At 34.3% G+C, this 23,436-nt stretch overlaps 1 protein-coding gene across 8 annotated transcripts in view; it reads left to right on the top strand.

Annotated features, from left to right (window-relative positions):
* LOC132949999 (uncharacterized protein CG43867) overlaps nt 1–23,436 on the top strand; it is a 94,981-nt gene that overhangs the window by 70,514 nt on the left and 1,031 nt on the right. For 3 of the 8 annotated variants that reach the window (XM_061021162.1, XM_061021164.1, XM_061021163.1), the window contains 20 exons: nt 5–67; nt 14,111–14,218; nt 14,295–14,563; nt 15,181–15,401; nt 16,724–17,034; nt 17,912–18,149; nt 18,242–18,510; nt 18,775–18,939; nt 19,013–19,174; nt 19,244–19,411; nt 19,480–19,585; nt 19,657–19,769; nt 19,842–20,039; nt 21,582–21,850; nt 21,916–22,093; nt 22,176–22,331; nt 22,395–22,634; nt 22,727–22,860; nt 22,942–23,071; nt 23,160–23,387. In XM_061021162.1, coding sequence (XP_060877145.1) covers nt 5–67; nt 14,111–14,218; nt 14,295–14,563; nt 15,181–15,401; nt 16,724–17,034; nt 17,912–18,149; nt 18,242–18,510; nt 18,775–18,939; nt 19,013–19,174; nt 19,244–19,411; nt 19,480–19,585; nt 19,657–19,769; nt 19,842–20,039; nt 21,582–21,850; nt 21,916–22,093; nt 22,176–22,331; nt 22,395–22,634; nt 22,727–22,860; nt 22,942–23,071; nt 23,160–23,387 — 3,726 coding nt within the window. Of the gene's footprint in view, nt 1–4; nt 68–11,759; nt 12,034–12,085; nt 12,105–13,805; nt 13,951–14,110; nt 14,219–14,294; nt 14,564–15,180; nt 15,402–16,723; nt 17,035–17,911; nt 18,150–18,241; nt 18,511–18,774; nt 18,940–19,012; nt 19,175–19,243; nt 19,412–19,479; nt 19,586–19,656; nt 19,770–19,841; nt 20,040–21,557; nt 21,851–21,915; nt 22,094–22,175; nt 22,332–22,394; nt 22,635–22,726; nt 22,861–22,941; nt 23,072–23,159; nt 23,388–23,436 lie in introns of those variants that run through there. The other 5 variants (XM_061021167.1, XM_061021160.1, XM_061021161.1 and 2 more) reach the window with 5 other exon arrangements.

Here is a 23,436-nt window from a genome sequence, read left to right as displayed (position 1 = left end):
TCAGTTGTCGGAGTTGGAAAAACGTGTGCTGGAAGCGGAAACGAGAGCCGTGGAAGCAGAAGGAAAAGTGAGTTGCGCAGTCAAACTTGATTAATCTAATAAACAGACAAAGTGTTGAACTCTGTTATAGTGTTATCGATGTTTATTATGTGCTTAACTTAACTTGTATATTATTATTATATGTTGCATTATCAAACGAATTCGATTTAAAAGTAAACGCATAAACCGTTCACGTGTTATGTTGGATTTAAATACGTGGGTGTTTAGATTTCTCATTTTTCTACGGCCGAATATAATATAATACTTATATCGTGTAGGTACATCATATTATAGTATAATATAATTAGGTACCTATATACGTACTATGTATTGGCCATAAAACGTTTACGCCATTTATGTTCCCGGTTAGTATTCCGAGTATGATTATAATTTAAAATATTATGTAGCGAGGAGTAGACCAAAATATAATATATGGTCTTCAAATAGGTTTGCGAGACAGCGATTTATTATGTTTTACCGAACATATTATATTCGGCGGGTACACAATTTATGTCGAAAACATCCAATATGTACCTATATAGAGTTATTAATTATATTATGTTCGATTCGTGCAGCTACAGCGAGGAGTACTTATATGATATTTATTTAATTCCGTAATATACGGCGGCGTGGGCCGTCGTTGCCTAAATGTTATACAGTTGGGTCGACGTTTCCGAAATGTATTATATATCGTCCCTCGACGTTTTCCCATGTCAAATATACAAACCAAATATTATTTCTACTCGGTAAAATAACAACGTATAGGTTAAAGTTTGATATTATAATGTTTGTATTACTATTATTATTGTGTGTCGCAATTTCCAATAGGTATATATAGTATATACTAGAACAAACAAGTCGAAAAAAAACATACGAATAAAACTAAACAAACATTATTATCAGTATTTTTTTTTAATTAATTCTATTTTAATATGTGATTTCTATAATAGTTTTTCGGGAGACTCCTTGGAAAAAAAAATACAATACAATATTATAATATGTATGTAATATTATTTATATATTATAACGCGATGAGACCGAAACAATTTATTATTATACAAAACTCTGAAAAAAAAAAAATTTATCTGGATTGGTCACAATATAAGTTTATTATAAAATCAATACTACAGCCCTGCTATCTCTCTCTCTGAATATAATATAATATATTGTTGTACAATATTATTATATATTATTAGTTACAAAACTATCGTTTTCAGACCCTGGCATTATATAATTGATGATGGACCGCCGCAGTTATACTATTATAGATTTCCATCATACGTAAGCACTCCGGTTTATGGGCGATTGACGACGAGTATAGTCATATCACACTTTACTTTATATTATACGTATATCGTCAAAGCTGTAACATTATATTATTATCTGCTACTCAACTCTCATTTTCAGGTTACTAGGTCGTCACTACACAAAGCTATATATAATACCTCCACATGAATATAAGAACCGATTCCATTGACACCGTAATACCGTATACGATATTTGTTACGATCACGTATCGTTTAGCGATCTCGACCCGGTTTCAGTCCAAAGATAACACGTGTTCGTCTGTTTATTTTATACATATCGTATAATCGGTTTGTATTTTAAATATCATTTAGGATAAGATCGTTTTTAAATAAGAGGTTTTTGTGGGTAAATTGTATAGGTAATATGCGTGGATTTGGGTAAAATATGGATTGTTTTCGTTTAAAAAAAAAATGTCCTTTGTACACAGAACTAATTTATTCTCGGATTTTTTTTTAATGCCTTTAATAATTATGCTAAACAACACAAAATATATTTAATATATGTATAGGTATTGTCTATCATGATTTATTAATTGTATATGATTTGTTGAATGGATGGATATTATGTACCTATTATTATCATATACTATTCATACTACTGCCGTGTATCTAAAATTCAAGATTATTAAATTTCCAATAGTTTATCATTTATTAATCATACACTTTGTTGCTTTTTATTAATTAGTAATGACTAATAAATTGTAAGCAAGTCACATAATCAATTAATTACACAAAGTAATCAATAGTAATTGTTATACAATATTTATTTTACTATAATCGATATAAAGACCACGTAAATGAATGTTTAAAATATTTACATTCTTTATAACTGCAACAATACTTAAATCAATATAGTGACAGGAAAAATATTATGACTTTAAAATTTCGTATATCTGGATTTATTTTTTATTTATTAAATTTTTTTTAACCCACATAATCAAATTATTTATTTACGTGATAATATGTTATACTATTAGAGTATAAGACATAATATAATAATGAGACTTATAATGTATCATATTTAGGTTGTTAAAATATAAAAATGAATATCTGGATATCCAAATTATTTCCATCAGTAATTTAATGAATAAGTAAAATTCAATGGTTAGGTAGTTTAATTGATTAATTTGATACTGATATTATTAATAAGACTCCAATAGTGCATAATATTATGTGTTACACGAAATTCTTGTTAAAACTATCGATAAATATTATTTATTCTAACCGTTATTATTGTTAATATTTGGCTATTATTTACTTTATTGCCAAATTTACAGATAAGTTGGTACATATATAACTAACTACTCGTTCAAAATTCGATAGTATGTTTCAATTTGAAAAAGGTACCTTCTCAAAAAAAAAAAATTTACTTTGGAATATGAAATTAGAAAATTTAAGTATATTATGTTGTCATTTTTTCGCGTGGACTGCGGCTAGTAGAACAATATTATATTACTCGCATTCTTCGGTACTTCCACTACTGCATCTCCACACAGATACCCTTAATTGGTAATTTTTAGCTTTTACCTGCTGCAGTTAATATCGCTGCAATATCTCTGGACATATTATGACAGTTTAACATAACAATATGATGTCGTCATTATAATTGCTAGGATACCATAAAAGTGTGAGATGCTTGTCACGTGCCACTCACTGCATACCAACCTTAAGATTACCTATATTATTAAAAATTAATAATATTTTCTGATCTAGGTCATACGGCGATTATAATATTATACGGTTTCTCATTGTGTTGACGGTTAAGACTTTTTTATTTACCTTGGGTGTCCGTTGGAAATTATCGACGGGAGAAAAAATGTCTGAATATTATTTAATATTTCTCTTTGTAAGGTGGATATTTATCAGTTTCATACTTTTACTACCTACACTGTAATATTCTTATTTTCTTTTTATAGTTTGCAGATATTATACAAAATTATAATTATATAGCTTAGGTACCTACTTACTGTACGCATTTTTAAATTTCATTCATAGCGAGATTGTATAAAAATATTGTGCTTGTTACCCGTGAATATGAAATATACGAACAATAAGTAAACAATACCTACTTAGTAAGAAGAAAAGACATTTGAATGCTTTAAAAAAAAAAAAACTTTTACCAAACCATTTGTTCTCATATTCTATTTCGCTTCTCTCGCCCATACTTGTAATAATAACGCCCTTTTATATATGTTTATATATTGCATGCTACCATTTTTGTATTTTATTTAAATATAACCTCTATCCCGTGTATAATTTTATATAAAACCCTGCGCATACCCTCGATCCCCTCGGGCCATAAGCCCAGTCTGGCCGTATTCTGCTGTAATTACAGTTTGATGACATTTCATTGATTGGCTCATTATAAGACTGTCTGAACGCAATACTAGCAGATTCTGTACTACCATTTAGTACCTAATCGGATTTTGAAATACCATTTTATCCTCATATGTTTCAATAATTGGTCATATTAATAATTCATTTTCTGTCCATCATTTATTCGTTATTATTAGTATTGCACAAACTGCCTAGCAGTTACAATCTGTGTATATATAAATTTATATGTAATATAATATTAATGTTTATTTTATATTTACCTACCTACAGTTTTAAATGATGTTTTAAATTGTTTCAAATTATGTGCTAAAATTATTATTATGCATGCAGCTTGATCAATTTGTTGCTATGGTTAAATTCAATAACATTTATTAAACTTTATAACACCATATTATGTAGTAGGTAGAGCTTATAGTTTCACGGTTTCTTTTTAATAGTTTGCGATAATAGAGTTCCGTAGTTACCCATTACTTGTTAAATTGGGACATCCCTGATTAAAACGACTCCCGTCTTATACATAATATATACAGAATGGGACTGCCGCAGTGTGTTTTCCTATTTTCTCTGTATTAGCTGGATTATCACATATTATATTATATATGCCTGATCCTCGACCCACACTATGCATAATGTACCATATCATATTATATACGTATTTCGTATACCCATTACCCACTATGTAGCGACGTTTACTTTAGTATTTTTAGTGAAACTAATTCGCTTTAAAGACGTCGATAGATTATTTAGAATTCGGATCAGGGCTGATAGCACGAGAACTTTGATCGTTCGTAAAGATTGTTTCTAGTCCAAACTCACTACGTTACACGCTTCCGTAAAATATTTTGATTGATAATTTTAACCAATGACCTTTCATATAAAGATATTTTTTTGAATTTTCTAAATAAATGATTTCGATAAACGAACGCCAATTGCGACAATTTAAACACTTATATAACAGCTATTTCATTAAAAAAAATCTAAACTCGTAATGTTTACTGGTAATTACATTTTATTATTTTATAATATATGAAAAAAAAAACATAGTAATACAATTATTCGTAGAGTATACAATCTCACGCAACATTCACTTACGGACTTGCATTTCGTTATAACTTAATGTTTTTTTTTTTATATATTTATAATCAACTAAAACAGAATATTTGAATGATCACATAACTGATTAAAAATGGATAATTAAGATTTGTTAGAAATACATCGTGTCTGCTTGTATTTCGTCAAATTGCCTACCTAATCGCAGATCATTAAACAGTGATATTATACCTATATTACTATTTACTTATTAATTATATTATTTTTACCTGCTTTATTAAAAGGCGTTAGAAAGTGCTAGCCTGGCTTCGCCAGTAAAAGTGTCAGTTCAATTTCACTGTCAGTGACTAGACATTTCTCACGAAATGTACATGCATAAGGAATGAGGATATACAATATGTACATTAAAAAATAAATATATTGAGCATTATATTTTGAATTATACATAAAAATATATATTTTGTAAATATTATTTTAATATCGTATGATTATGTATAATGTACATATAATATTATATTATAGTACCTATAGGTACTGTATATAGATATATTTATAGTTGGCTACAACACCCTTAATCTACGTTTACGTGGGTTGTGTACCTACATACACATAGCCCATAGGTATAATATTATGTGATGTGTTTGCACAAATTGTATCCGCTGATTGTTTTTCTCGGTATACTGGGTGGAATGATTTCGGACTGACGGTATTTCTACCTAATTTGATTTTTCACATTGATTTATTCGATTCTATTAAAAATGTATACATCTGTGTATATTTTTTTCATGATTGTATTTATAATCTCATAATATTTACAGAAACTATTTATTTTTTTCATTATTATTTATTCTCAATTGAATATATATATATTTTTAAATTTGATTTTATGTTTTATGTTGTATTAATAGTTCCTCTTCCATTGTTAGATAATATTTTACTACATACAGAACACAAAATATCTACGTTTGTATACCATTCCTATTTTACTGAAACCCAAAACCAAATAAGGGTGGAATTATTTTTTTATACAACTGGAAGAAACACCGTGGTGTCATATTTTTGTAGTTCCTCCTTGTGTATAGTAAGTGTAAGTAGATATGGAGTTTTATTTCTTTTAGATTTTTTTAAAATGTAACCTTTTATATAGGGCTTTGTACAATACCTTTAAGCTTTTCTATTGAGACTAAATGGAATGTTTCTGAACAAAATTGCTCAAATAGAAATAAAAATGTATAATATGCATAGCAAGTACAATAAATTAATTATATTTTCCATTTGAATTTAAATTTTCGTTTCACTAGCATACAAACTGAAATTCATTCTCTAAAGATTTAATTGTTAATTAAATTGGTTAAAGCTTTTATCATAGTTGTGAAAGGTTTGTTAAATTATACACTGAAAACCTAGTGGGATTGTAAATGTATAGAGGGAATTGTAAATTAGCTGAAAATAACGAAGGGTATTAAATTTAAATTCTTTCGATTACAGACTGTTGACCCGAATGTAACCCCTTTATAAATCTGAGTCTGTTTTTCCCCCTATATACCTATAGATAATACTTTAGAGAAATGCAAATGTTTAAACAAACTCATTAGCTAGGCCTGTCTCATAATACAAATCCTAATATTTTAAGCTGGCGTATGGTAATTTGCAGTTTGGTATTTTAGATCCTGAACTTTACAATGATGTGTATTTTAATTTATGAATAATATTATTAAATATTATTAATAATATGGATTACGATAAGAATAAAAGATTAATATGGCTTATATTTATTATTGATTTCACAAATAAAAAATAAAAAATATAATGCTGCAAGATAAAATATTCTATAACATATTTGTTTTAATTGTTCAGCTCAAAATTATTTTGTTAACGTTTACAGTTTCATAAAACTCAAGAGTTCGTGTGTTACCGCTGTTTAAATGCAGTGATTACCTATTGTAATTGTCTTTGCTTTGAAGTTTATCATCCAAAATATTATATAATTAAAACAAACTCCCGCAGAAGTGAATGAAACAGATCAGAGTACTTACTTTATACTCTCAATTTCTATAACCTATCATACTTTTTTGGATGTCAATTATAAAATAAATAACTATTAAACCATATTGGTAAATAGGTACACAGGCATGTTAACTCTTAAAATTATTCCATATAATATACCTAACTATGAATCTATGTTATAACTACGCCTAGGTAGGTATTCCGTCGTGTATATATTATTATTATGCAATATAGATACTGCAGCAGTCGCATCGCTCATATATTGGTTGCGTTAATTTAAAATGTCACTGCAATTTCAATTGGCATTTGCATTCACAGTTGCACAGTTTACTCACGCATACATAATATGTATGACATTTCAAGTATCATCAATGGCATTGTGTATACTATTTTGTGTTGATGAATTTGCATTATACGGAAATATCGAGTATTTTACAATTTATATAGGTAGTTGAACGGTGAAGGAAATCATATATATGAATATTATATAGTAGATGATAACATATATTAACAAACACCTGTGTGATTCACATTATATAATCAATATAATATTAAATAACAATAATTTCGCAGTGGTGTATATACCTACTTTATTTACGTCATATATCTTTTATACAAAATTTGTATTTCAAATCAACATAAATGATTACAAAAGGTGACATATGTATACGACAAAAATATGTGTTTTATTTCCAAGTTTCCGACGTCGTTCATTGCAGAAATTCGAATTACTGCAGAGACGTATTCAGAAATTTTGCGACCACGTGACTTTTGCACCGGGGTTTTATATCCAAGGATTTTGCAAAACTCTTTATAACACGCGCACTGTATTATATGCGCAACTGGTCGTAGAGTCATCATCCTTTTACGATGAGAAGCCAGTGAACAATATACATTTAGGTGACTGATGTAGATACTACGCCTTACCTTTTGTTGCGCATCCTTGTGCTTCGTAATCTTCAGGAAACGGCGTACGACGCGTTTCGTCAGACCGGATGCGGGATGAGGCCAAAACTCCGAAAAGTCATCGTGTTGCATGGCACTTTACGCACTCGCAAACGTCGACAGGAAAACGGTTTGATCGAGACACGTCTCACGTCTGCAGACGTGAAGAAAATGTCCTAACGTTTTCTATAAATGGTAAAACTAAATATTATTATATACCCGCAAAATCGCGGATAACCGCAATATTTTCCGTCATCAGTCGGCCAGCGTTTTCGCGTCATAACCCGCGAGTGGCGTAATGATAATATTATATTGATGTGCTGCAGTACGATAAAATTCCACCGTTTTCATGTGATAGTACGTATGTATTTGCATGATGGTTAGTGGTTTTCGTTCATCGATGTTGCGGTCTTTCTTACGTTTCCTGTTAAGCGAGGATTGCTAGTCTACGACCCCATGGCGGTACGTCAATGTATATAAGACGCATAATATATTATAATATATTATTCACCAAATTATGTTCCTTATAGAAATAGGCATAGGCATGCGCTTATATGCCGTATTATTGCCGTTACGACTTCTATGCACTTTCGTACCCCAGAGCTTATTTTTTATAAATATTTTTTGCGCCTCCGCTTTATAATAAACGTCACTTTCTATCAACAATATAATAAATACAATTTGTATTTTGTGTTAAATAATTAAATATTCAAAACAATCAAAACAATTTTGAACAAAAAAAAAATAACTGGTACTATTTTACAAATTTAAATATCCAATACGTAACTTAGAAATTATAAAAATTATATTATTTCAAATATAAAATATAAATTCTATTTTCTATATCTATGTATTAAATATTATTTTTAAATAATTAGAAAATAATCTCGGCTCAATACAACGGTTAAATAATTGTTGTAGGTAGGTATAATATTAACATTTATAGTTATAATAATGATAAACGTAATCATTATAACTACCTATAAATAAAGCAGTACTACACGGGGCAATCGCCTGCACCCCTCCCCTAACCACACTAAAAACGTTTCCGATATATGAATGCCAATACGTGACCACGTTTATAATTTATCAAGAAATAATTGGCAATTAGTGCAGGATATGTATGTGGTGTACTTTTCACACAACCTTTTGATTTTCCGAAATGGGATGTGTTGCATCAAATCCTTTTTGCTTGTTGAAATACAAAAAAAACACATGCGTAGACACTGTTATACCCGCACCTACCTTTAATGTATTAAAAAAAGTCTGCGCTTTATTGTGTGAAATCCATAAATAATTATATGCACATATATATATATATATATATATATATATATATATGTATACTCTTACGCCTCGACAGCGGTTGGTATGAAAAGGGATTTGTTGGTTTTTTTTTTTTTATGTAATAAAATCGCATTTACATTTTGTTCTTCCATTTATCGATTCGCGCAGTTTTGACGATGGCGGCTGTCACCCGACGAAAAACGAATTACGTGTAGCCGTGTGTGTTATGTGTATTGTACACAAATATACTATCTATATGGCTACCTATATAATAATACATCGGTCATCATCTCGTCGTTATCGGTTTACTTGCAGTGCGATGACTCCCGAGATTTTCGCGTCGTAATAGCGAGTTGACGAGTTCAAAAAAAAACCCCCGACATTATATATCATACAGTTGCGATTTGTTGTTATCTCTATAAATGTATTCAACCCCATCGGTCCCTCCCTCGTCCACCGAAAAAGCCTTCAACAACAATATCACGACCGCTACCGACATTTTACGGCCCCGACGACGCATATTATCATCAGTAGAAGATCTTTCGTGTATATATATATATATTATATGACGTGCATACCACGAATATATGACGACCGACTTGGAACCAACACTACAGCGGCCTCTACACGTGAACCTCGGTGGTTTCACTCCGATTGTGCGACACCTGGTCGCGCGATGCAGGCTGTTCTGCATCTTATAACCATAGAAATCGGTTTGGGCGAGAAAATGATTTATGATCTCTTAATATTTATGGTGGTCTATCGACTTTTGATTGTTTGAAGGAGGGGGGGGGGAGAAGCACTGATTCTCGGCGTGTGGTAAACTATAGTATTATTCCACTGAACTTGAACCCCGTTGATCATCGCTGCAGGGGTCGCGATTCGCGACTTTTCTGTTGATATGACGTGTAACGCACCTAGTTGGATGGAAACTATTATGTTACTTTTTACCGCGGACGTCTATAAATATAGTAACGGTACAATATCGTGAATAAATAACAATAATATTCCGATTTTCCCGTATAACCGAGGTATCGTGGTCATTCTGATTTCTATACTCAGAAACTCGATGTCCACGCAGGGACGTATTTAGGGGGGCGGATATGAGGACAAATCCGCCCACATGGCTTTAAAATACATCTGTATTATTATATTATAATTATTACATCGTAATCTGCAAGCTAAAATTCTTGTCATCCGCCCGCTACAAAAAATACTAAATACGCCACTGTATCTACGTCGTATAGAACTGTACTGACTATATATACGCGCGTTAAGGTGGTCTATAATATACAATAGGTAGGTCCCTTGAGTCGGGGCCTGCCTATAATCACGTGTCTTACGCGACGGCATTGTGTACTTTGTGTGTAGATTATAATTTATAATCCATGGCATTAGGACGAGGAGACGGTCTTAAACATTTCGGTTTATGATGTAATATAATTATTTATTACAAAACATCTACATTAAGGGGGGTGGAGATTAAACGCAATACCGGTAAACGAGCCCGAAAATTCGATGAGAGGAGGGTGTGGAACACTATACCTCTAATATCCTACCGCTGTTAACTGTTGTGTCCCTTCAAAAACTATATATGGAAACCATATACCATATACGAATTGTGTTCTAACAGAAACATGGTTTATAACATGATTTATCCATTAAATAAATTTCAAATTTTAGAATTTCGGGTTTATTTTAAACATCACATGACGAACCTTATAATATTTATCATACACTATACACATATGTATTACCAATAACTTCCTCTAATTTAAAATTTGGTAAACCAATTGTACCAAAGAACAGATTTTCCAAAAAAAAAAAAAACTCGACTTGTGAAACAATATTTCTGATTGCTTACAATAAATAAAACATACCCATTTTGTATACATAATATAATTTATTGTTAATCTTTTCATTTTTAGTAAAGGTATACATTACTGTTAATTATGCGTGTGACCGATTTAATTACCTGTTTATTTTACTGGCTTATATTTGTGTTGATATATAATAAATAAAATATACTTTCATAATTTTGAGGAGTTCTGACGAAAACATGACTGAAAAATACTACCTGACGGCTGACACAATAATTTATGTAATTCTGGAAACAAATACAGGGCACAACTCGTGTAATCCAAGAACAATTACCGGACATAACTCGTTTGTAGGTGTCTATCCATACATATGTCGACATGCAGTCCTATTATATCCAACAATACGCAAACACGTGTAGCCGTGCATACCATATATATATATATATATATAATATGTGTGAGTGCGTACACACAAATACGAGGACCCATGAGTCCGCGCGTACACGTTAAGTTACGAGTGCAATTCTATACTATTTTTTATATACCTGCTGTAAAAAACGACAGCAATAATAATGATGATAATAATAATAATAATAACAATAATGATAATAATAGCAATAATAGTAAGAATGGTAATAAGTTAAAACATTACGTATATGGTTTTGGCACAGACAGCGCGCGTGTTGTTGCCGTTGGCAACGTCGCCGGGTTTCCGAGGGGGGCATTGATTTTTTAATTCCTCTCGCGCACCTCATCCACATCCGCCCCGCGTAGTATAGTATAGTAGTATATATATATGGCATGCACACTCGGGGGGCGGCCACCCCTTTCCGCGTCCGGTCACATGTTTCGTACTACGGAGCCGCAGCCGCCCCTCTTCCGCACGCGGCGCGATATGCGCCGCTACGGCGCTCGCGCCTGCGCACCAACCCCCGAAAACGTATCACAATAATATATATTGTTGCGATATACACATCATGTGATATCTCATGTCGGTCTCTCTTATCGCGCGCGTACTATTTATTTATTTTTTTCCGGCGTTTTACCCATTTTTTCTCGTCTCGTGTGTGCGCGTCCACCGCGACCGTCGCGTGTCGCTTCGCCGCCCCCGACGGCAGCGCTCGACTTTCGTCCCATGTCCGATCGCCGGCCGCGGTCGCTCGCCTCGTCCCGCTCTGACGTCGTCCGATTACCGACAGCGGCCATACGTCACCGCCACCACCGCCGCACGAAAGGATAAGGTAGGCGATTTTTTTTTTGTGATTTACCGCACGCGCCGCGATGACGACTGCAGGTACTACTTCTGCAGCAGGTATTATACGCACATCACTATTTAAGTATTGTAATAATGTTATCACGTCGAGATGTACCCTTAATATTATGTGCACTATGTCACGTGCACTATTGCCTAGGCACGACACGACATCATAATATTATATTAGGTGTTCGATGTTGTGGTTTTATTACGATACCCGTGGGCCGTGGATCGCACGGCAGTTTCGCGAATATCGATCGATAGCTGCAGCGGCGTGTTTGATGACATTTATTCTGTCCGCGATGGTCGCCGCGCTCTTCTGCCGAATGTGTAAATAATATTTTTTAATATAAATACGTAAAATTACCGAACGAAAATATCGAAACCGGAAACGTGCGAAAAACTATACAGCGGGAAAACAATACGAGACAATAATACAAGTATATATACCTAATATAATAAAAGTAGGCAGGTACGTTAAACACGTTTCACTCGAACGACTCCAACGCTGTAAAACACTGCTCCGCGTAGTTACATATTTTTTTTCGTATTATCGTAGTCACTCGTAAAGAACGAAAAATTCATTACGAACTGCGAGCGCGTGGTCCGATCGCTATGAAAAAAATGCACTGGCGAACGTCCAAATAATAGGTGGTGTTTATAGGTTTTTTTTTTATTTTCTCCGCTCAACTCCTACCGCGGTACTTATATATTATACGATGTATATTTTCATTACGAACGGATCTATACTGCATAAGTCGGATGCACACAGCATAGGTATTATATATGGCCGGAAGAAGGTACACACTATTTTACACGCGTTTTCCGCGTCGCCGTTTTATGCTTTCCGCAGCAGCAGAGGAGGGGTCGGTTCTCGTATTTTTTTTTTCTTTACTTGGGATTATATTACGGCGCCTGAACGTACTTATACATAATATGTAGGTATATCGTGTACATATATGGTAAAATCAATAATATTATGTAATATCGGGTTTTTACCGTCTATTGTGTGTGTACAGATACGTGAGTGAATATATTAAGAAAAAAACAGTCTCTAAGTCATCGTGCGCGTGGCTAATCCTCAACGCAAAGAGTAAACGCGTATACACGCCATGGTTTTATACGTTATTTTATACGTATAAGTACTGCTTGTGTTTACATCATGAATACATTACACATGTATGCACTATGCATATTATATATACTATACCTAGCTATATACTATGTATATATAATATTAGTCACTGTAGCTTTCCATTTTATATTGGTCATGAAAAGCATAAAGTATTTTTTAGTATTTCTTCTGTCCTTGAGGATTATAATTACTGCAAGGTCTTAGCCAACCAGCCCCCCCCCCCCCCCCATACCCCTATACTTTTAAACAGCGCTCCGCCGATTTTAGACGTCACGATAGGCGATATAAAGTCGGTGATATTTTCGCTGGGAAAGTTCACTGAAAACAACGAAATCATATGCCCCGAGTTTACGATGCAAATATATACAATCATTTCGTTACTCGACAAATCGATAGACGTATAATGTATACTAGATATATCATGTATACTGGACGCGAGGGGTGCATGACCCTGATCCATTGTGAAATTGTGTGTGTGTGTGTGCAGTGTACCCCCTATTTGTATTGACCTGGTTAGGGTGTGTGAAGTGTGCATGGGAACTGCGGCTGCGGTGGGGAGGGATATACGCACGCCAGACGGCTAGTCTATACAGTGCATTGTGTCGCCGCCGCGTCGTATGCATGAGTCAGCTTCGTCATCGTTTTTAATACCTAATACAATATTATTAAACACAATATTCGTCATTTCGGTCTGACCTCTCACCGTGTATGTTTATGATATATAGTCATCGCCGTCATTGCTGCCAATGAACTCTACTTCTGGTGCAGGTACCTATAATATTAATACCTATATTACGCGCCACATTCTGTTATCAGAGTTTTCGTTGGGCGGGGAGAAGGCGGTGGGAGTGCGTGAATTTCGAGACACATTTTTGTTTTATTCGGTTTTTGTTTACATTCATAATTATTTGCGTTTTTCTGCTTGCAGGTGCGTGTTATGGAGGAACGGCTTCAAGCCGAATGGACTACTCATCAACCCGATCAGGCTGAAAAGGAACAAGCCATTAGCAAGCTGGCGACTCAGGTTGAGGAACAGGTATGACTATTGTTACCAAAAATCAATACTATAATTAATATAATTAATGGCATATGATTGACACGTGCTTATATAGCGTCAGCTGAGGCTCCAGGATGCCAAAATGGTCGAAGCCAAAGCTGCACGCATCAAAGAATGGGTGACCAACAAACTGAGAGACCTGGAGGCCCAGAACCAGCACCTCCGAGAGCAGAATCACAAGTGCAACCAGCAGTTGGAGTTGCTCAGACGACACATGGCCCAACTGAGCGCCGACAAAATGGCCGTTAGTGCTTGTGCCGGGACGTCGTCGCCGCGCACCAGCACATCGTCCTTGCACAGGGCCAACAGCACTGGCTCTACACAGTGAGTGAAAACTTCCCCTACTGAATAACATCATAATGTAATATGCTATATCTAGGCCACATCAAATGTAGCCTGTTGGGTCCATGTACTATTTTTTTTTGCTAGCTCTATATAAAACTTCCGAAAAAATACAAACCGTTAAAAGCGAAATGATGGGTGTCCCATACACAGTTTCTAGGTAATTAATGGTTAACCTGCTACAGTTTAAAATAACAAAATTACTATAAAATATGTATTTCTATCAAAATTTCAAAAATTAGAAATACATGTGACGGGTCCTTAAAATAGACAGGCCCCTGTAACAGCCTCCCCCCCTTGTTGAGGTCCCTGGCTATATCACCAAATGGCTGCCGGTAAACGAACCTTATATCTGGAACTATATATCTGTAGACAAGAAAATTATTTAAACATTTTTTTTGATGGTGAATAAGGTTTTCATTAATTTTATTTTTTAATTTAGCCCTTACTTTCTTTCGATGAACATTACATTTTGATGGCCCTTAATAACTTTTTGAATTCCCTAAGGAGGCCGTTCAAAAATATTAATTGATGATGCCTGTGCTATATGATAACTGTACAAAATTATCATACTTACTGCCTGTCCTTTGCATATTTAGCGCCCTGTCCGACAACGAACCAGTTTACGCCCAGGTAGACCGGCACCACAAGAATCGAACGCCCGAACGGTCGCAGCGAACGCACCGCCGGCACATGTCCGCTTGCGTTCAAGTGCCGACCACCGAGTCCACCGACGGCCCGGACATGCCTGTCCACGAACAGTTGGTCAACGATCTGACCACCGCCGCCGATTCGCTCAACCTCAACTCTGCGATTAGACGTGAGTTCATAAAATACGATTTTATATCTTATGACATATTTAACGTTCGCACGACGAATGTTATCATATATTTGTCACTGTCGGTGGTATCTATATTATACCGTCTTCAGTAGGTGCCCAAAAGCTCAAAGCTGATTTGCGCTTTTGTGCCTTAACAATAAGAGAAAAGCACAAAATTCGATTTTATTATCTATGGGTATAATATATTAAAACCTATTATGCTTTAGTTGGTAAATTATTACTATATAATTATAATCAACTTAGAGCTTTCAATTTTCATTTTCATTTTACGGTGGGTACTCAAATTATTATAATTTTGATCTTTAAAATATCATATATAGAATATAATGTATTAATGTTATGCTTATTGCTTATACTACCTACCTACTTGATTTAAAACTCAATTTTCTTTTCATAAATATTTTTTAACCAATTGTTCAGATCCAATAATTAAACATTTGAAGGTAATAACTTATTTTCGTATATGGGTTGTTAAAAATGCAACATTTTCGCGATTGTGGGTGTTGTATATTTTTTTCTATTTTGGGTTACGTTTAAACGTATGGGTGACAGCTTACCCGGTACTGTTTAAGCCCACACAAGTATAAAACCATAAGGTCGCGCGTAAAAGCAGAGGCGCTCAACTGCCATATGAAGATACGCATATTTTGAAAAACATAAAAGATTACGATGTTTACCTGCACTATCTGACCAGATAGAAACATAACCTCACTTAACACTATCACCAAAAGCCTACAACGTGCAGCGTGCCGCAAAACAATGTTTTTGGTATATTACACTATATTACACCATTATATGTTACGCTATACACCACGCGCATAAGGCATTGTTTTCTTATTTTCAGTGTAATCTTCCTATAGCACTATCAAGGTTACAGATGTGTCCAAGGTTAGATTAAGGGAGATAATTTTTTATATTTTGTTACTGTTTCTCGGGTCAACCAATATGATTGGACCAGTGGATCGTAATATTTTCATTAAAACTACGCTGGGGAGCCTTTATTTAAAGTGTGTAGGTCAGTCAAACTTGAGATTGGATGTGTGTGGGCCCATGAACATTCGACGTATTATGTTATTGAATAGTTTTGATGTATATAGTTGGTGTAGGGATATTCTTGTTTTTATGGGTAAGACACGCTTGTGTCGTGGGTATAAAACCACTTTCAGCGCCTCTGCGTGAATATTGCGCACGCTCTACGTGAGCACGATATTATAATATAATGTGTAATGATTTATTGTTACAAGCATATGTAATGTGTAGTAAAACAAGCGACACCGTTTTTGGCAATTTAATATTTACAGCGAAATCCGTGTGCATCGAGTCGGACATCGCTCACGACTACGCGGAGATTTACACGCCTAGCCGGGAAAAACTGCCGTGGGACAAGGCGTGCAACAAGCCCCCGACGCCGCCTTTGCACAGGTTCCCGTCCTGGGAATCTCGGATCTACCAAGTCGCCAACGAAGGCCTTTCGGCGGCGCCCACGGAGCCGACCTCGACCGTGGTCGCCACTTCTTCCTCCAACACCGCCGCCGTCGTGCATCCGACCAGAGTGGTGACGTCGCAAGGGTATTGCGATATAAGCGTTCCGGTGTACGCCACTGTGAAAGGCGTGAGTATAAATTCGTACAGCAGAGCATAGGCGCAAATAGGTTTAAAATTCTAGGGGGGGGGGGGGGGGCTACAGCCCATGTAACACAAATATTAATATCAAATAATACCTATAGGGAACTTATATCTAAATAAATAAGGTTTTTTTTTATGGGGTGGGGGGCTAAATTGTAGTTGGGGGGTTTGGCCTTCCCCTAGTTGTGCCACTGTACAACAGGTGCTTGTGTGTTATCGTATTCTACACCTAAAAGTAAAAAAAATATGGGAAATATCTTGTTTCAATGTCTCATCGTTTATTATCTTTATATATAAACATCTTATGACAAATTTAAAATAAATATTGGTCGCAAAAATATATACCTAAACAAATAACTCTTCAACGGTTGTGTTGCCAGCTCAGCTGATGGTGGATACAACTTGTGATATCTTTAAATTTGTTATGGAACATATTATACAGTTCTCTTGTATTTTTGTGTCCTTATATTGAGAACGATAGGAATCGGTCATTCACCTATGATAGTCCTGGAGTGCCTTTCGTTTCTCATTTTCGCTGACCCCAGAAATCGTTTAATTGGGTAAATGCCAGTCTGCAGGGGTCAACAAAATTGTATTTGTGGTTTACTAGTAAATTCGTAAAAGATACAAAGTTTTTAATATGTCATAACTTTTCCAACAACATGCAATTATTATGGGCCCAAACTATGCATTTTTATGATTCACGATATTTTCTATGTATTTATTATTTTTTTTGGAGAGGGAAGATTAACTAAATGATACATCGTAAGTAATATTCGTTCGTTTTTTGGCGATCGTCGTTTAGATTATTTTATGATTTTTTTAAAAATATTTTTTTGTATGTATGTAATATGTATATGCAGAGAGCCAGTCAGATCAGGTCTAGCCCGTTCACCGGTGACTCGTCGGACGACTCAAGTGACGGCGAAGGGGAGCACACCAACACGGCAAACACGCACAGCGTGGCAACCAGGATCACGAACAGCAGTAGCACCGACAACACGGACACCTCGCTGTCCAGTTCCAGTCCCAGCAAGAGTCACAAGACCGCGTCGACGTTTTCGCCGGTCAAACACAACTCTTCCGGGTCGCCGTCGAAAAGTACGAATTCGGTTCAATATCCCATAGATAAAAATATCCAGGCGGCGGGGGACTTACTTACGACTAATAATGAATAACAATGTTTTCCACAGATACTTCGATGGAGTCGGGAATATCGGACGACTACGCGATCCCGCCAGACGCCATGTCGTGCGGTGAAGATTCCACGGAGTGGTCGTCGTTGGTGCTCAGGTTGAACTTGAACGGTGCTGCGGTTGTCGCCGACAGCCCGAGCAGGTGCGCCAAAACGGGCATACTCGACAAATCCGGACATTTAGCCAAGCTCGGTGGCAAGTTAAAGACGTGGAGACGACGATTCTTCGTGCTGAGCAACGGCAAACTTCGTTATTGGAAAACACAAGTAAATAACATCGCCAAACTTTTTCATCCAGAAATTTATTAAATATAATAATATTATGCTCATAGGCGTAAAATTTTAGAGTGGCTACAAAACTGTTCATTAAAAATAATCAATTAGGGGCTTATATCTAAATCAATAAGTGATATTTGGAGGGGGGGCTAAGCCTATGTTTGTTTTATTGTTATAGCTAGTTAGCAGTCTCGTGATTTGAATCATTTTTATCAATGGTTTGGTATTGTTTGTGAATTGAATTTTCCTTTACAGAATGATGTAGCACGAAAACCTCAACGTGAAATCACAATCGACGATCTATGTCGAATAACCCGAGCGGATGGTGCTGCTACGTTCGAAATATCAACAACCAAAAAGACGTTTTACCTAACAGCAGATTCAATTGCAGCCATGGAAGATTGGGTTAAAGTTTTACAAGTAATTTCCATTTGTTTTGTTCATCTCATCTTGCATAATGTTTATTAATCTATATTTGTTGCATTTCATATAGAACGTTCAAAGACATAACGCTACCAAGTTGCTACTGAACAACGAAAACAATAAACCAACTATTCAAGGGTGGTTAACGAAAGTGAGAAATGGACATGCAAAACGGTGCTGGTGTGTACTCGTAGGAAAGACATTTTTATATTTCAAATCGTCAACAGATACGGTAAATTAAATATTATTAATAGTTTTGTTTAATTTTTTAATTATTTATACTTTTTTAAAAACATTTTAGAGTGCATTTGGACAAATAAACATGCGAGATTGCCGTGTAGAAACCGTTGACCATGTTTCAGACTCTGATAGCGAAGAACGAGATTCCAATCAGCCGCCAACGATAGCTTTGCACCCATCACATCAAGGTCCTCCAACTTATTTATTGATGTCTTCTAAACAAGAAAAGGTTTGATTAAAATAAACCTATTGTATAATCTTTTATATTTAATTTTTATCTATCCATTCTGATTACAGGATTCTTGGTTATACCACCTTACTGTAGTTTCGGGTAGTGGATCACAATCTGGATCACAATTTGAACAGCTCATACAAAAACTAATGGAAGCATCTGGAGATCCAAGTAAATTAATTTTCATTAACTTTTTCTGCAACAAAAGTCATCATTAACAATACCTATATAATTTCTTTCAGATTGTGTGTTGTGGAAACATCCAACTCTATTGCACTCCAAAGAAGCGATTAGTACGCCATTGACTACCCTATCTATAGAATCGTTACAATACGAAGCTATTAAATTATTCAAGGTATGTGTAAATAAATAATCCAATATCCATGCCATTGTTTTAACATTATTTTATGATTTTTGTTTCTTTTAGAGTTGTCAGTTATTCATGTCAGTGGCCATCGAAAACGCTGGTATTGATTACCATGTGGTATTAGCACAAAATGCATTACAGTTGTGCTTGGACAACTGGGAACTGCAGGCTGAGTTATTATGTGCTCTAGTCAAACAGACGTCTAGGCACGCGTCACACAAACATGGAGTCCAGGTATTCTCCAAACTGCGGCATCGTGTAAGTTCCCCTTCCCATTGCTTTTTTTGAAATTAAAAAAACAGTCATGTGATCACAATTTATTATTCCAACACTTCAAATAGTCAATAAATTTAGTTCAAATATTTTTTACATTTATTAAACGACTTTAATGTATACAATAAACATTGTATCATGTATATTGACTGTTTTGTTAATTTCTAGCTTTTATTGTGATTATTATTTACTTATTTTTAACTACTCGGTGTATGTTTATTTGCTATGTATTTTTAATGATGGCTACTGTAGATCACATTATTATTCCAAGACTACAAATATTCTTAAATAATTACAATTTCTAATAATATTATTTTCTATAATTTTAAAATGTCTTTCATGATCTGATAACTAAAACAATTTTAAATTAAACTTTTTTAGTTATTTTACACAATTTGAATTACGTGACATTGTGACTAATGCCGGGTTGCATACAAAATGTATTCATTTAATTGTCCACTAAAATGTAATGGATCAATCATGGGCCACTGAATCACGTTTGAGAGAGATGTTCAACAGCTCACTATTGATTCTTTAGTTTTTGTTTATGCAACCCAGCATAGCTATTATGATATTTCTGCAGTTAACCATCATTTTTAATTTTAATTAAACAAAAAACATTGCACACGTGGTGTCCACTCATAAAATGTCTACATTTGTCCTCATATTTTTATCACAGAGTTTTGAAACTGGTTTGATTATGAATCTACTATTCCTCCACCTATGGATACAGGATATTGTTTAAACTTTTAGGGCAAACATTAACATTCAATTTAATAGTATTTATAATAATAATAATAATAATAATAATAATAATAATAATAATAATAATAATAATAATAATAATAATAATAATAATAAAAAGAATTAATTAACTATTAAAAAATAAAAATATATTGTAAAGATTAGCTGTGTGACATCAATTAATCAATATTTTATTTTCAATGTGCTGTTTCAAATTTATTTGAATTGTTGTTGTCTATTTAGTTTGTATCACTATTCACAGTTATCTACTTTGAGCAGATAACACTGTAGTTTACATTGAGTGTTATAGTAAGATTTAGTTAAAACAATAGTTATATATTGCATTATTTTATTTTAACAATTTGTTATTTAATAAAATGTAATATATTTAAACAGTTTATACCTCTTGTGATACAATTCTTAACCCGTTTCAAACCCTTTATATTTTCTGATAATAAAGCATTATTTTATTAATTTATATCTTAAAATGTAATTTGTATTTTGTATTTTTATTTTGCTCAATTTAACAGTTTATTTGCAATATCCTTTTTTTTTTAATATTGTGCATGTAATCGCATGATTTCAAAATACATATTGTTTAATATGTGATCTGACCAAAAATAATGATAACTAACTCAAACGAAAGCTGCAGTTTGTGGGTCATTTCTAAAATTGTGGAGGGGGCTATATTATTATGGCAAACACACACTAGTTGAGAGGTTTAGGCATTTAGGCACCGCGTGTCCACTGTTTTTTCAGCAACTTTTATTGTGCGCCACACAGTCGCTGTTCACATGTGATGCTGCCCTGGCATCATCGCCCACTATCAGCACGACCCAGTCAGTGGTTCCCGGATCACCAAACCACAGCATGACTGCACCTTCAAGCCCAGCCACATCATCATTACTAGACCACTGCAAAGCCAATCCACCAACTTATGTGTTTGTTCAGGGCTGGCAATTGTTGGCACTGGCTGTGTCTCTATATGTACCAAAAAACACCAAACTCCTTTGGTTCCTCAAACTGCACTTAAAACGCAATATTGATAACAAGTATGTAATAATTTAAAAATAGTGGTGTGGACTGTAGAGTTTTAATGACTATATTTCTTTTCTAGGACTGAATGTGGAAAGTATGCTGCATACTGTGAACGTGCACTTGAACGAACAATATTGAATGGCACACGAGAAGTGAAACCGTCCAGAATGGAAGTACTGTCGATTTTATTGAAAAATCCTTATCACCATTCGTTACCACACTCCATACCTGTTCATATGCTTAACGGGACCTACCAGGTACAGAAAAATTACTTATGATAAAACAGTGATACATTTTTATTGCCTCAATATCTTATTATTAATTATTTTGGTTTTGAAGGTGGTTGGTTTTGATGGGTCAACAACTATTGAAGAGTTTTTGTGCACGCTTAATCAAGAAACTGGATGCCGAGATAGTCAACATTCAGGTTTCACATTGTTTAGCGATGATCCCATCGAAAAAGACCTCGAACACTATATCGAATCCCAAGCCAAGGTTTTATACAATTTGAGTTTGTTTGTTGAAGTAATAAATTTAAAATTATTTATAATTTTATAGTTGTGTGATGTAATATCAAAATGGGAAACTGCATTGCGTGAAAAGGGTTCTGGAAAATTTGAAAACACTAGAGTCATACGACTGATTTTTAAGAACAGACTGTACTTCAAGTCATTTGTGAAGAAGGAATCTGATCGGGAGAGGTTGTTGCTATGCTATCAAGTAAATCAACAAGTGGTCCAAGGCCGATTCCCTCTTACCAAAGAGCTTGCATTGGAGTTAGCTGCTTTAATGGCACAGGTATGACACATCAACTTAGTATGTTTTTAAGGTATTAAGTTTATACATTTCTTAAACAATTTAAACAATGTAATTTACTGCTTTGAATTTAGATCGATTTTGGTGAGTTCTATTGTGATAAAAATCGTGGCAGTGGTGGTACTACTAAAGAATTACAAGTACTTCAAGCGCTTGATAAATTTTATCCATTTCGATACCGTGATGGGGCTTCCCAAGAAGCAATAAAGTATGCAAATTAACTCATGCATATTGAATACATTTTTTTTTAATTTAAATAAATTGTAATTATTGTCATTATATATTTTAGACACCTCCAAACTGGTCTTCAAGAGAAATGGATGTCTCTAAAAGGAAGGAATTTAGTTGATTGTGTTAGGATATACTTGACTTGTACCAGAAAGTGGCCATATTTTGGATGCACTCTTTTCCAAGCTAAAGTGAGTGCTGATGAATGATACAAATTACTACTGAATAGATTACTATTATTCTATTATTATTCATGCTTAATTTTTTTTTTTCAAACAGATGAAGCATGGAGAAAATACTGTGCTGCCAGGCACTGTTGTATGGTTGGCTGTTTCTGAAGACAGCATCAGTCTGTTGGAATTGCGTTCAATGCAACTTATTGAAACATATATGTTTGGGCAAGTTCTGACATTCGGTGGTTGTCAGGACGATTTTATGTTGGTTATAGCATCTGATTCTGCTATCATAGAATCCCATAAACTTTTGTTTTCTCTAAGCAAACCAAAGGTAAATTCAAAATCCTTAAATGAAAATTGATTTTTAATAAGTGCTTTAT

This window comes from Metopolophium dirhodum, chromosome 8 (genome assembly GCF_019925205.1).
Source record: "Metopolophium dirhodum isolate CAU chromosome 8, ASM1992520v1, whole genome shotgun sequence".
NCBI classification, from domain to species: domain Eukaryota; kingdom Metazoa; phylum Arthropoda; class Insecta; order Hemiptera; family Aphididae; genus Metopolophium; species Metopolophium dirhodum.
This window is presented reverse-complemented; position numbering and strand designations above follow the sequence as displayed.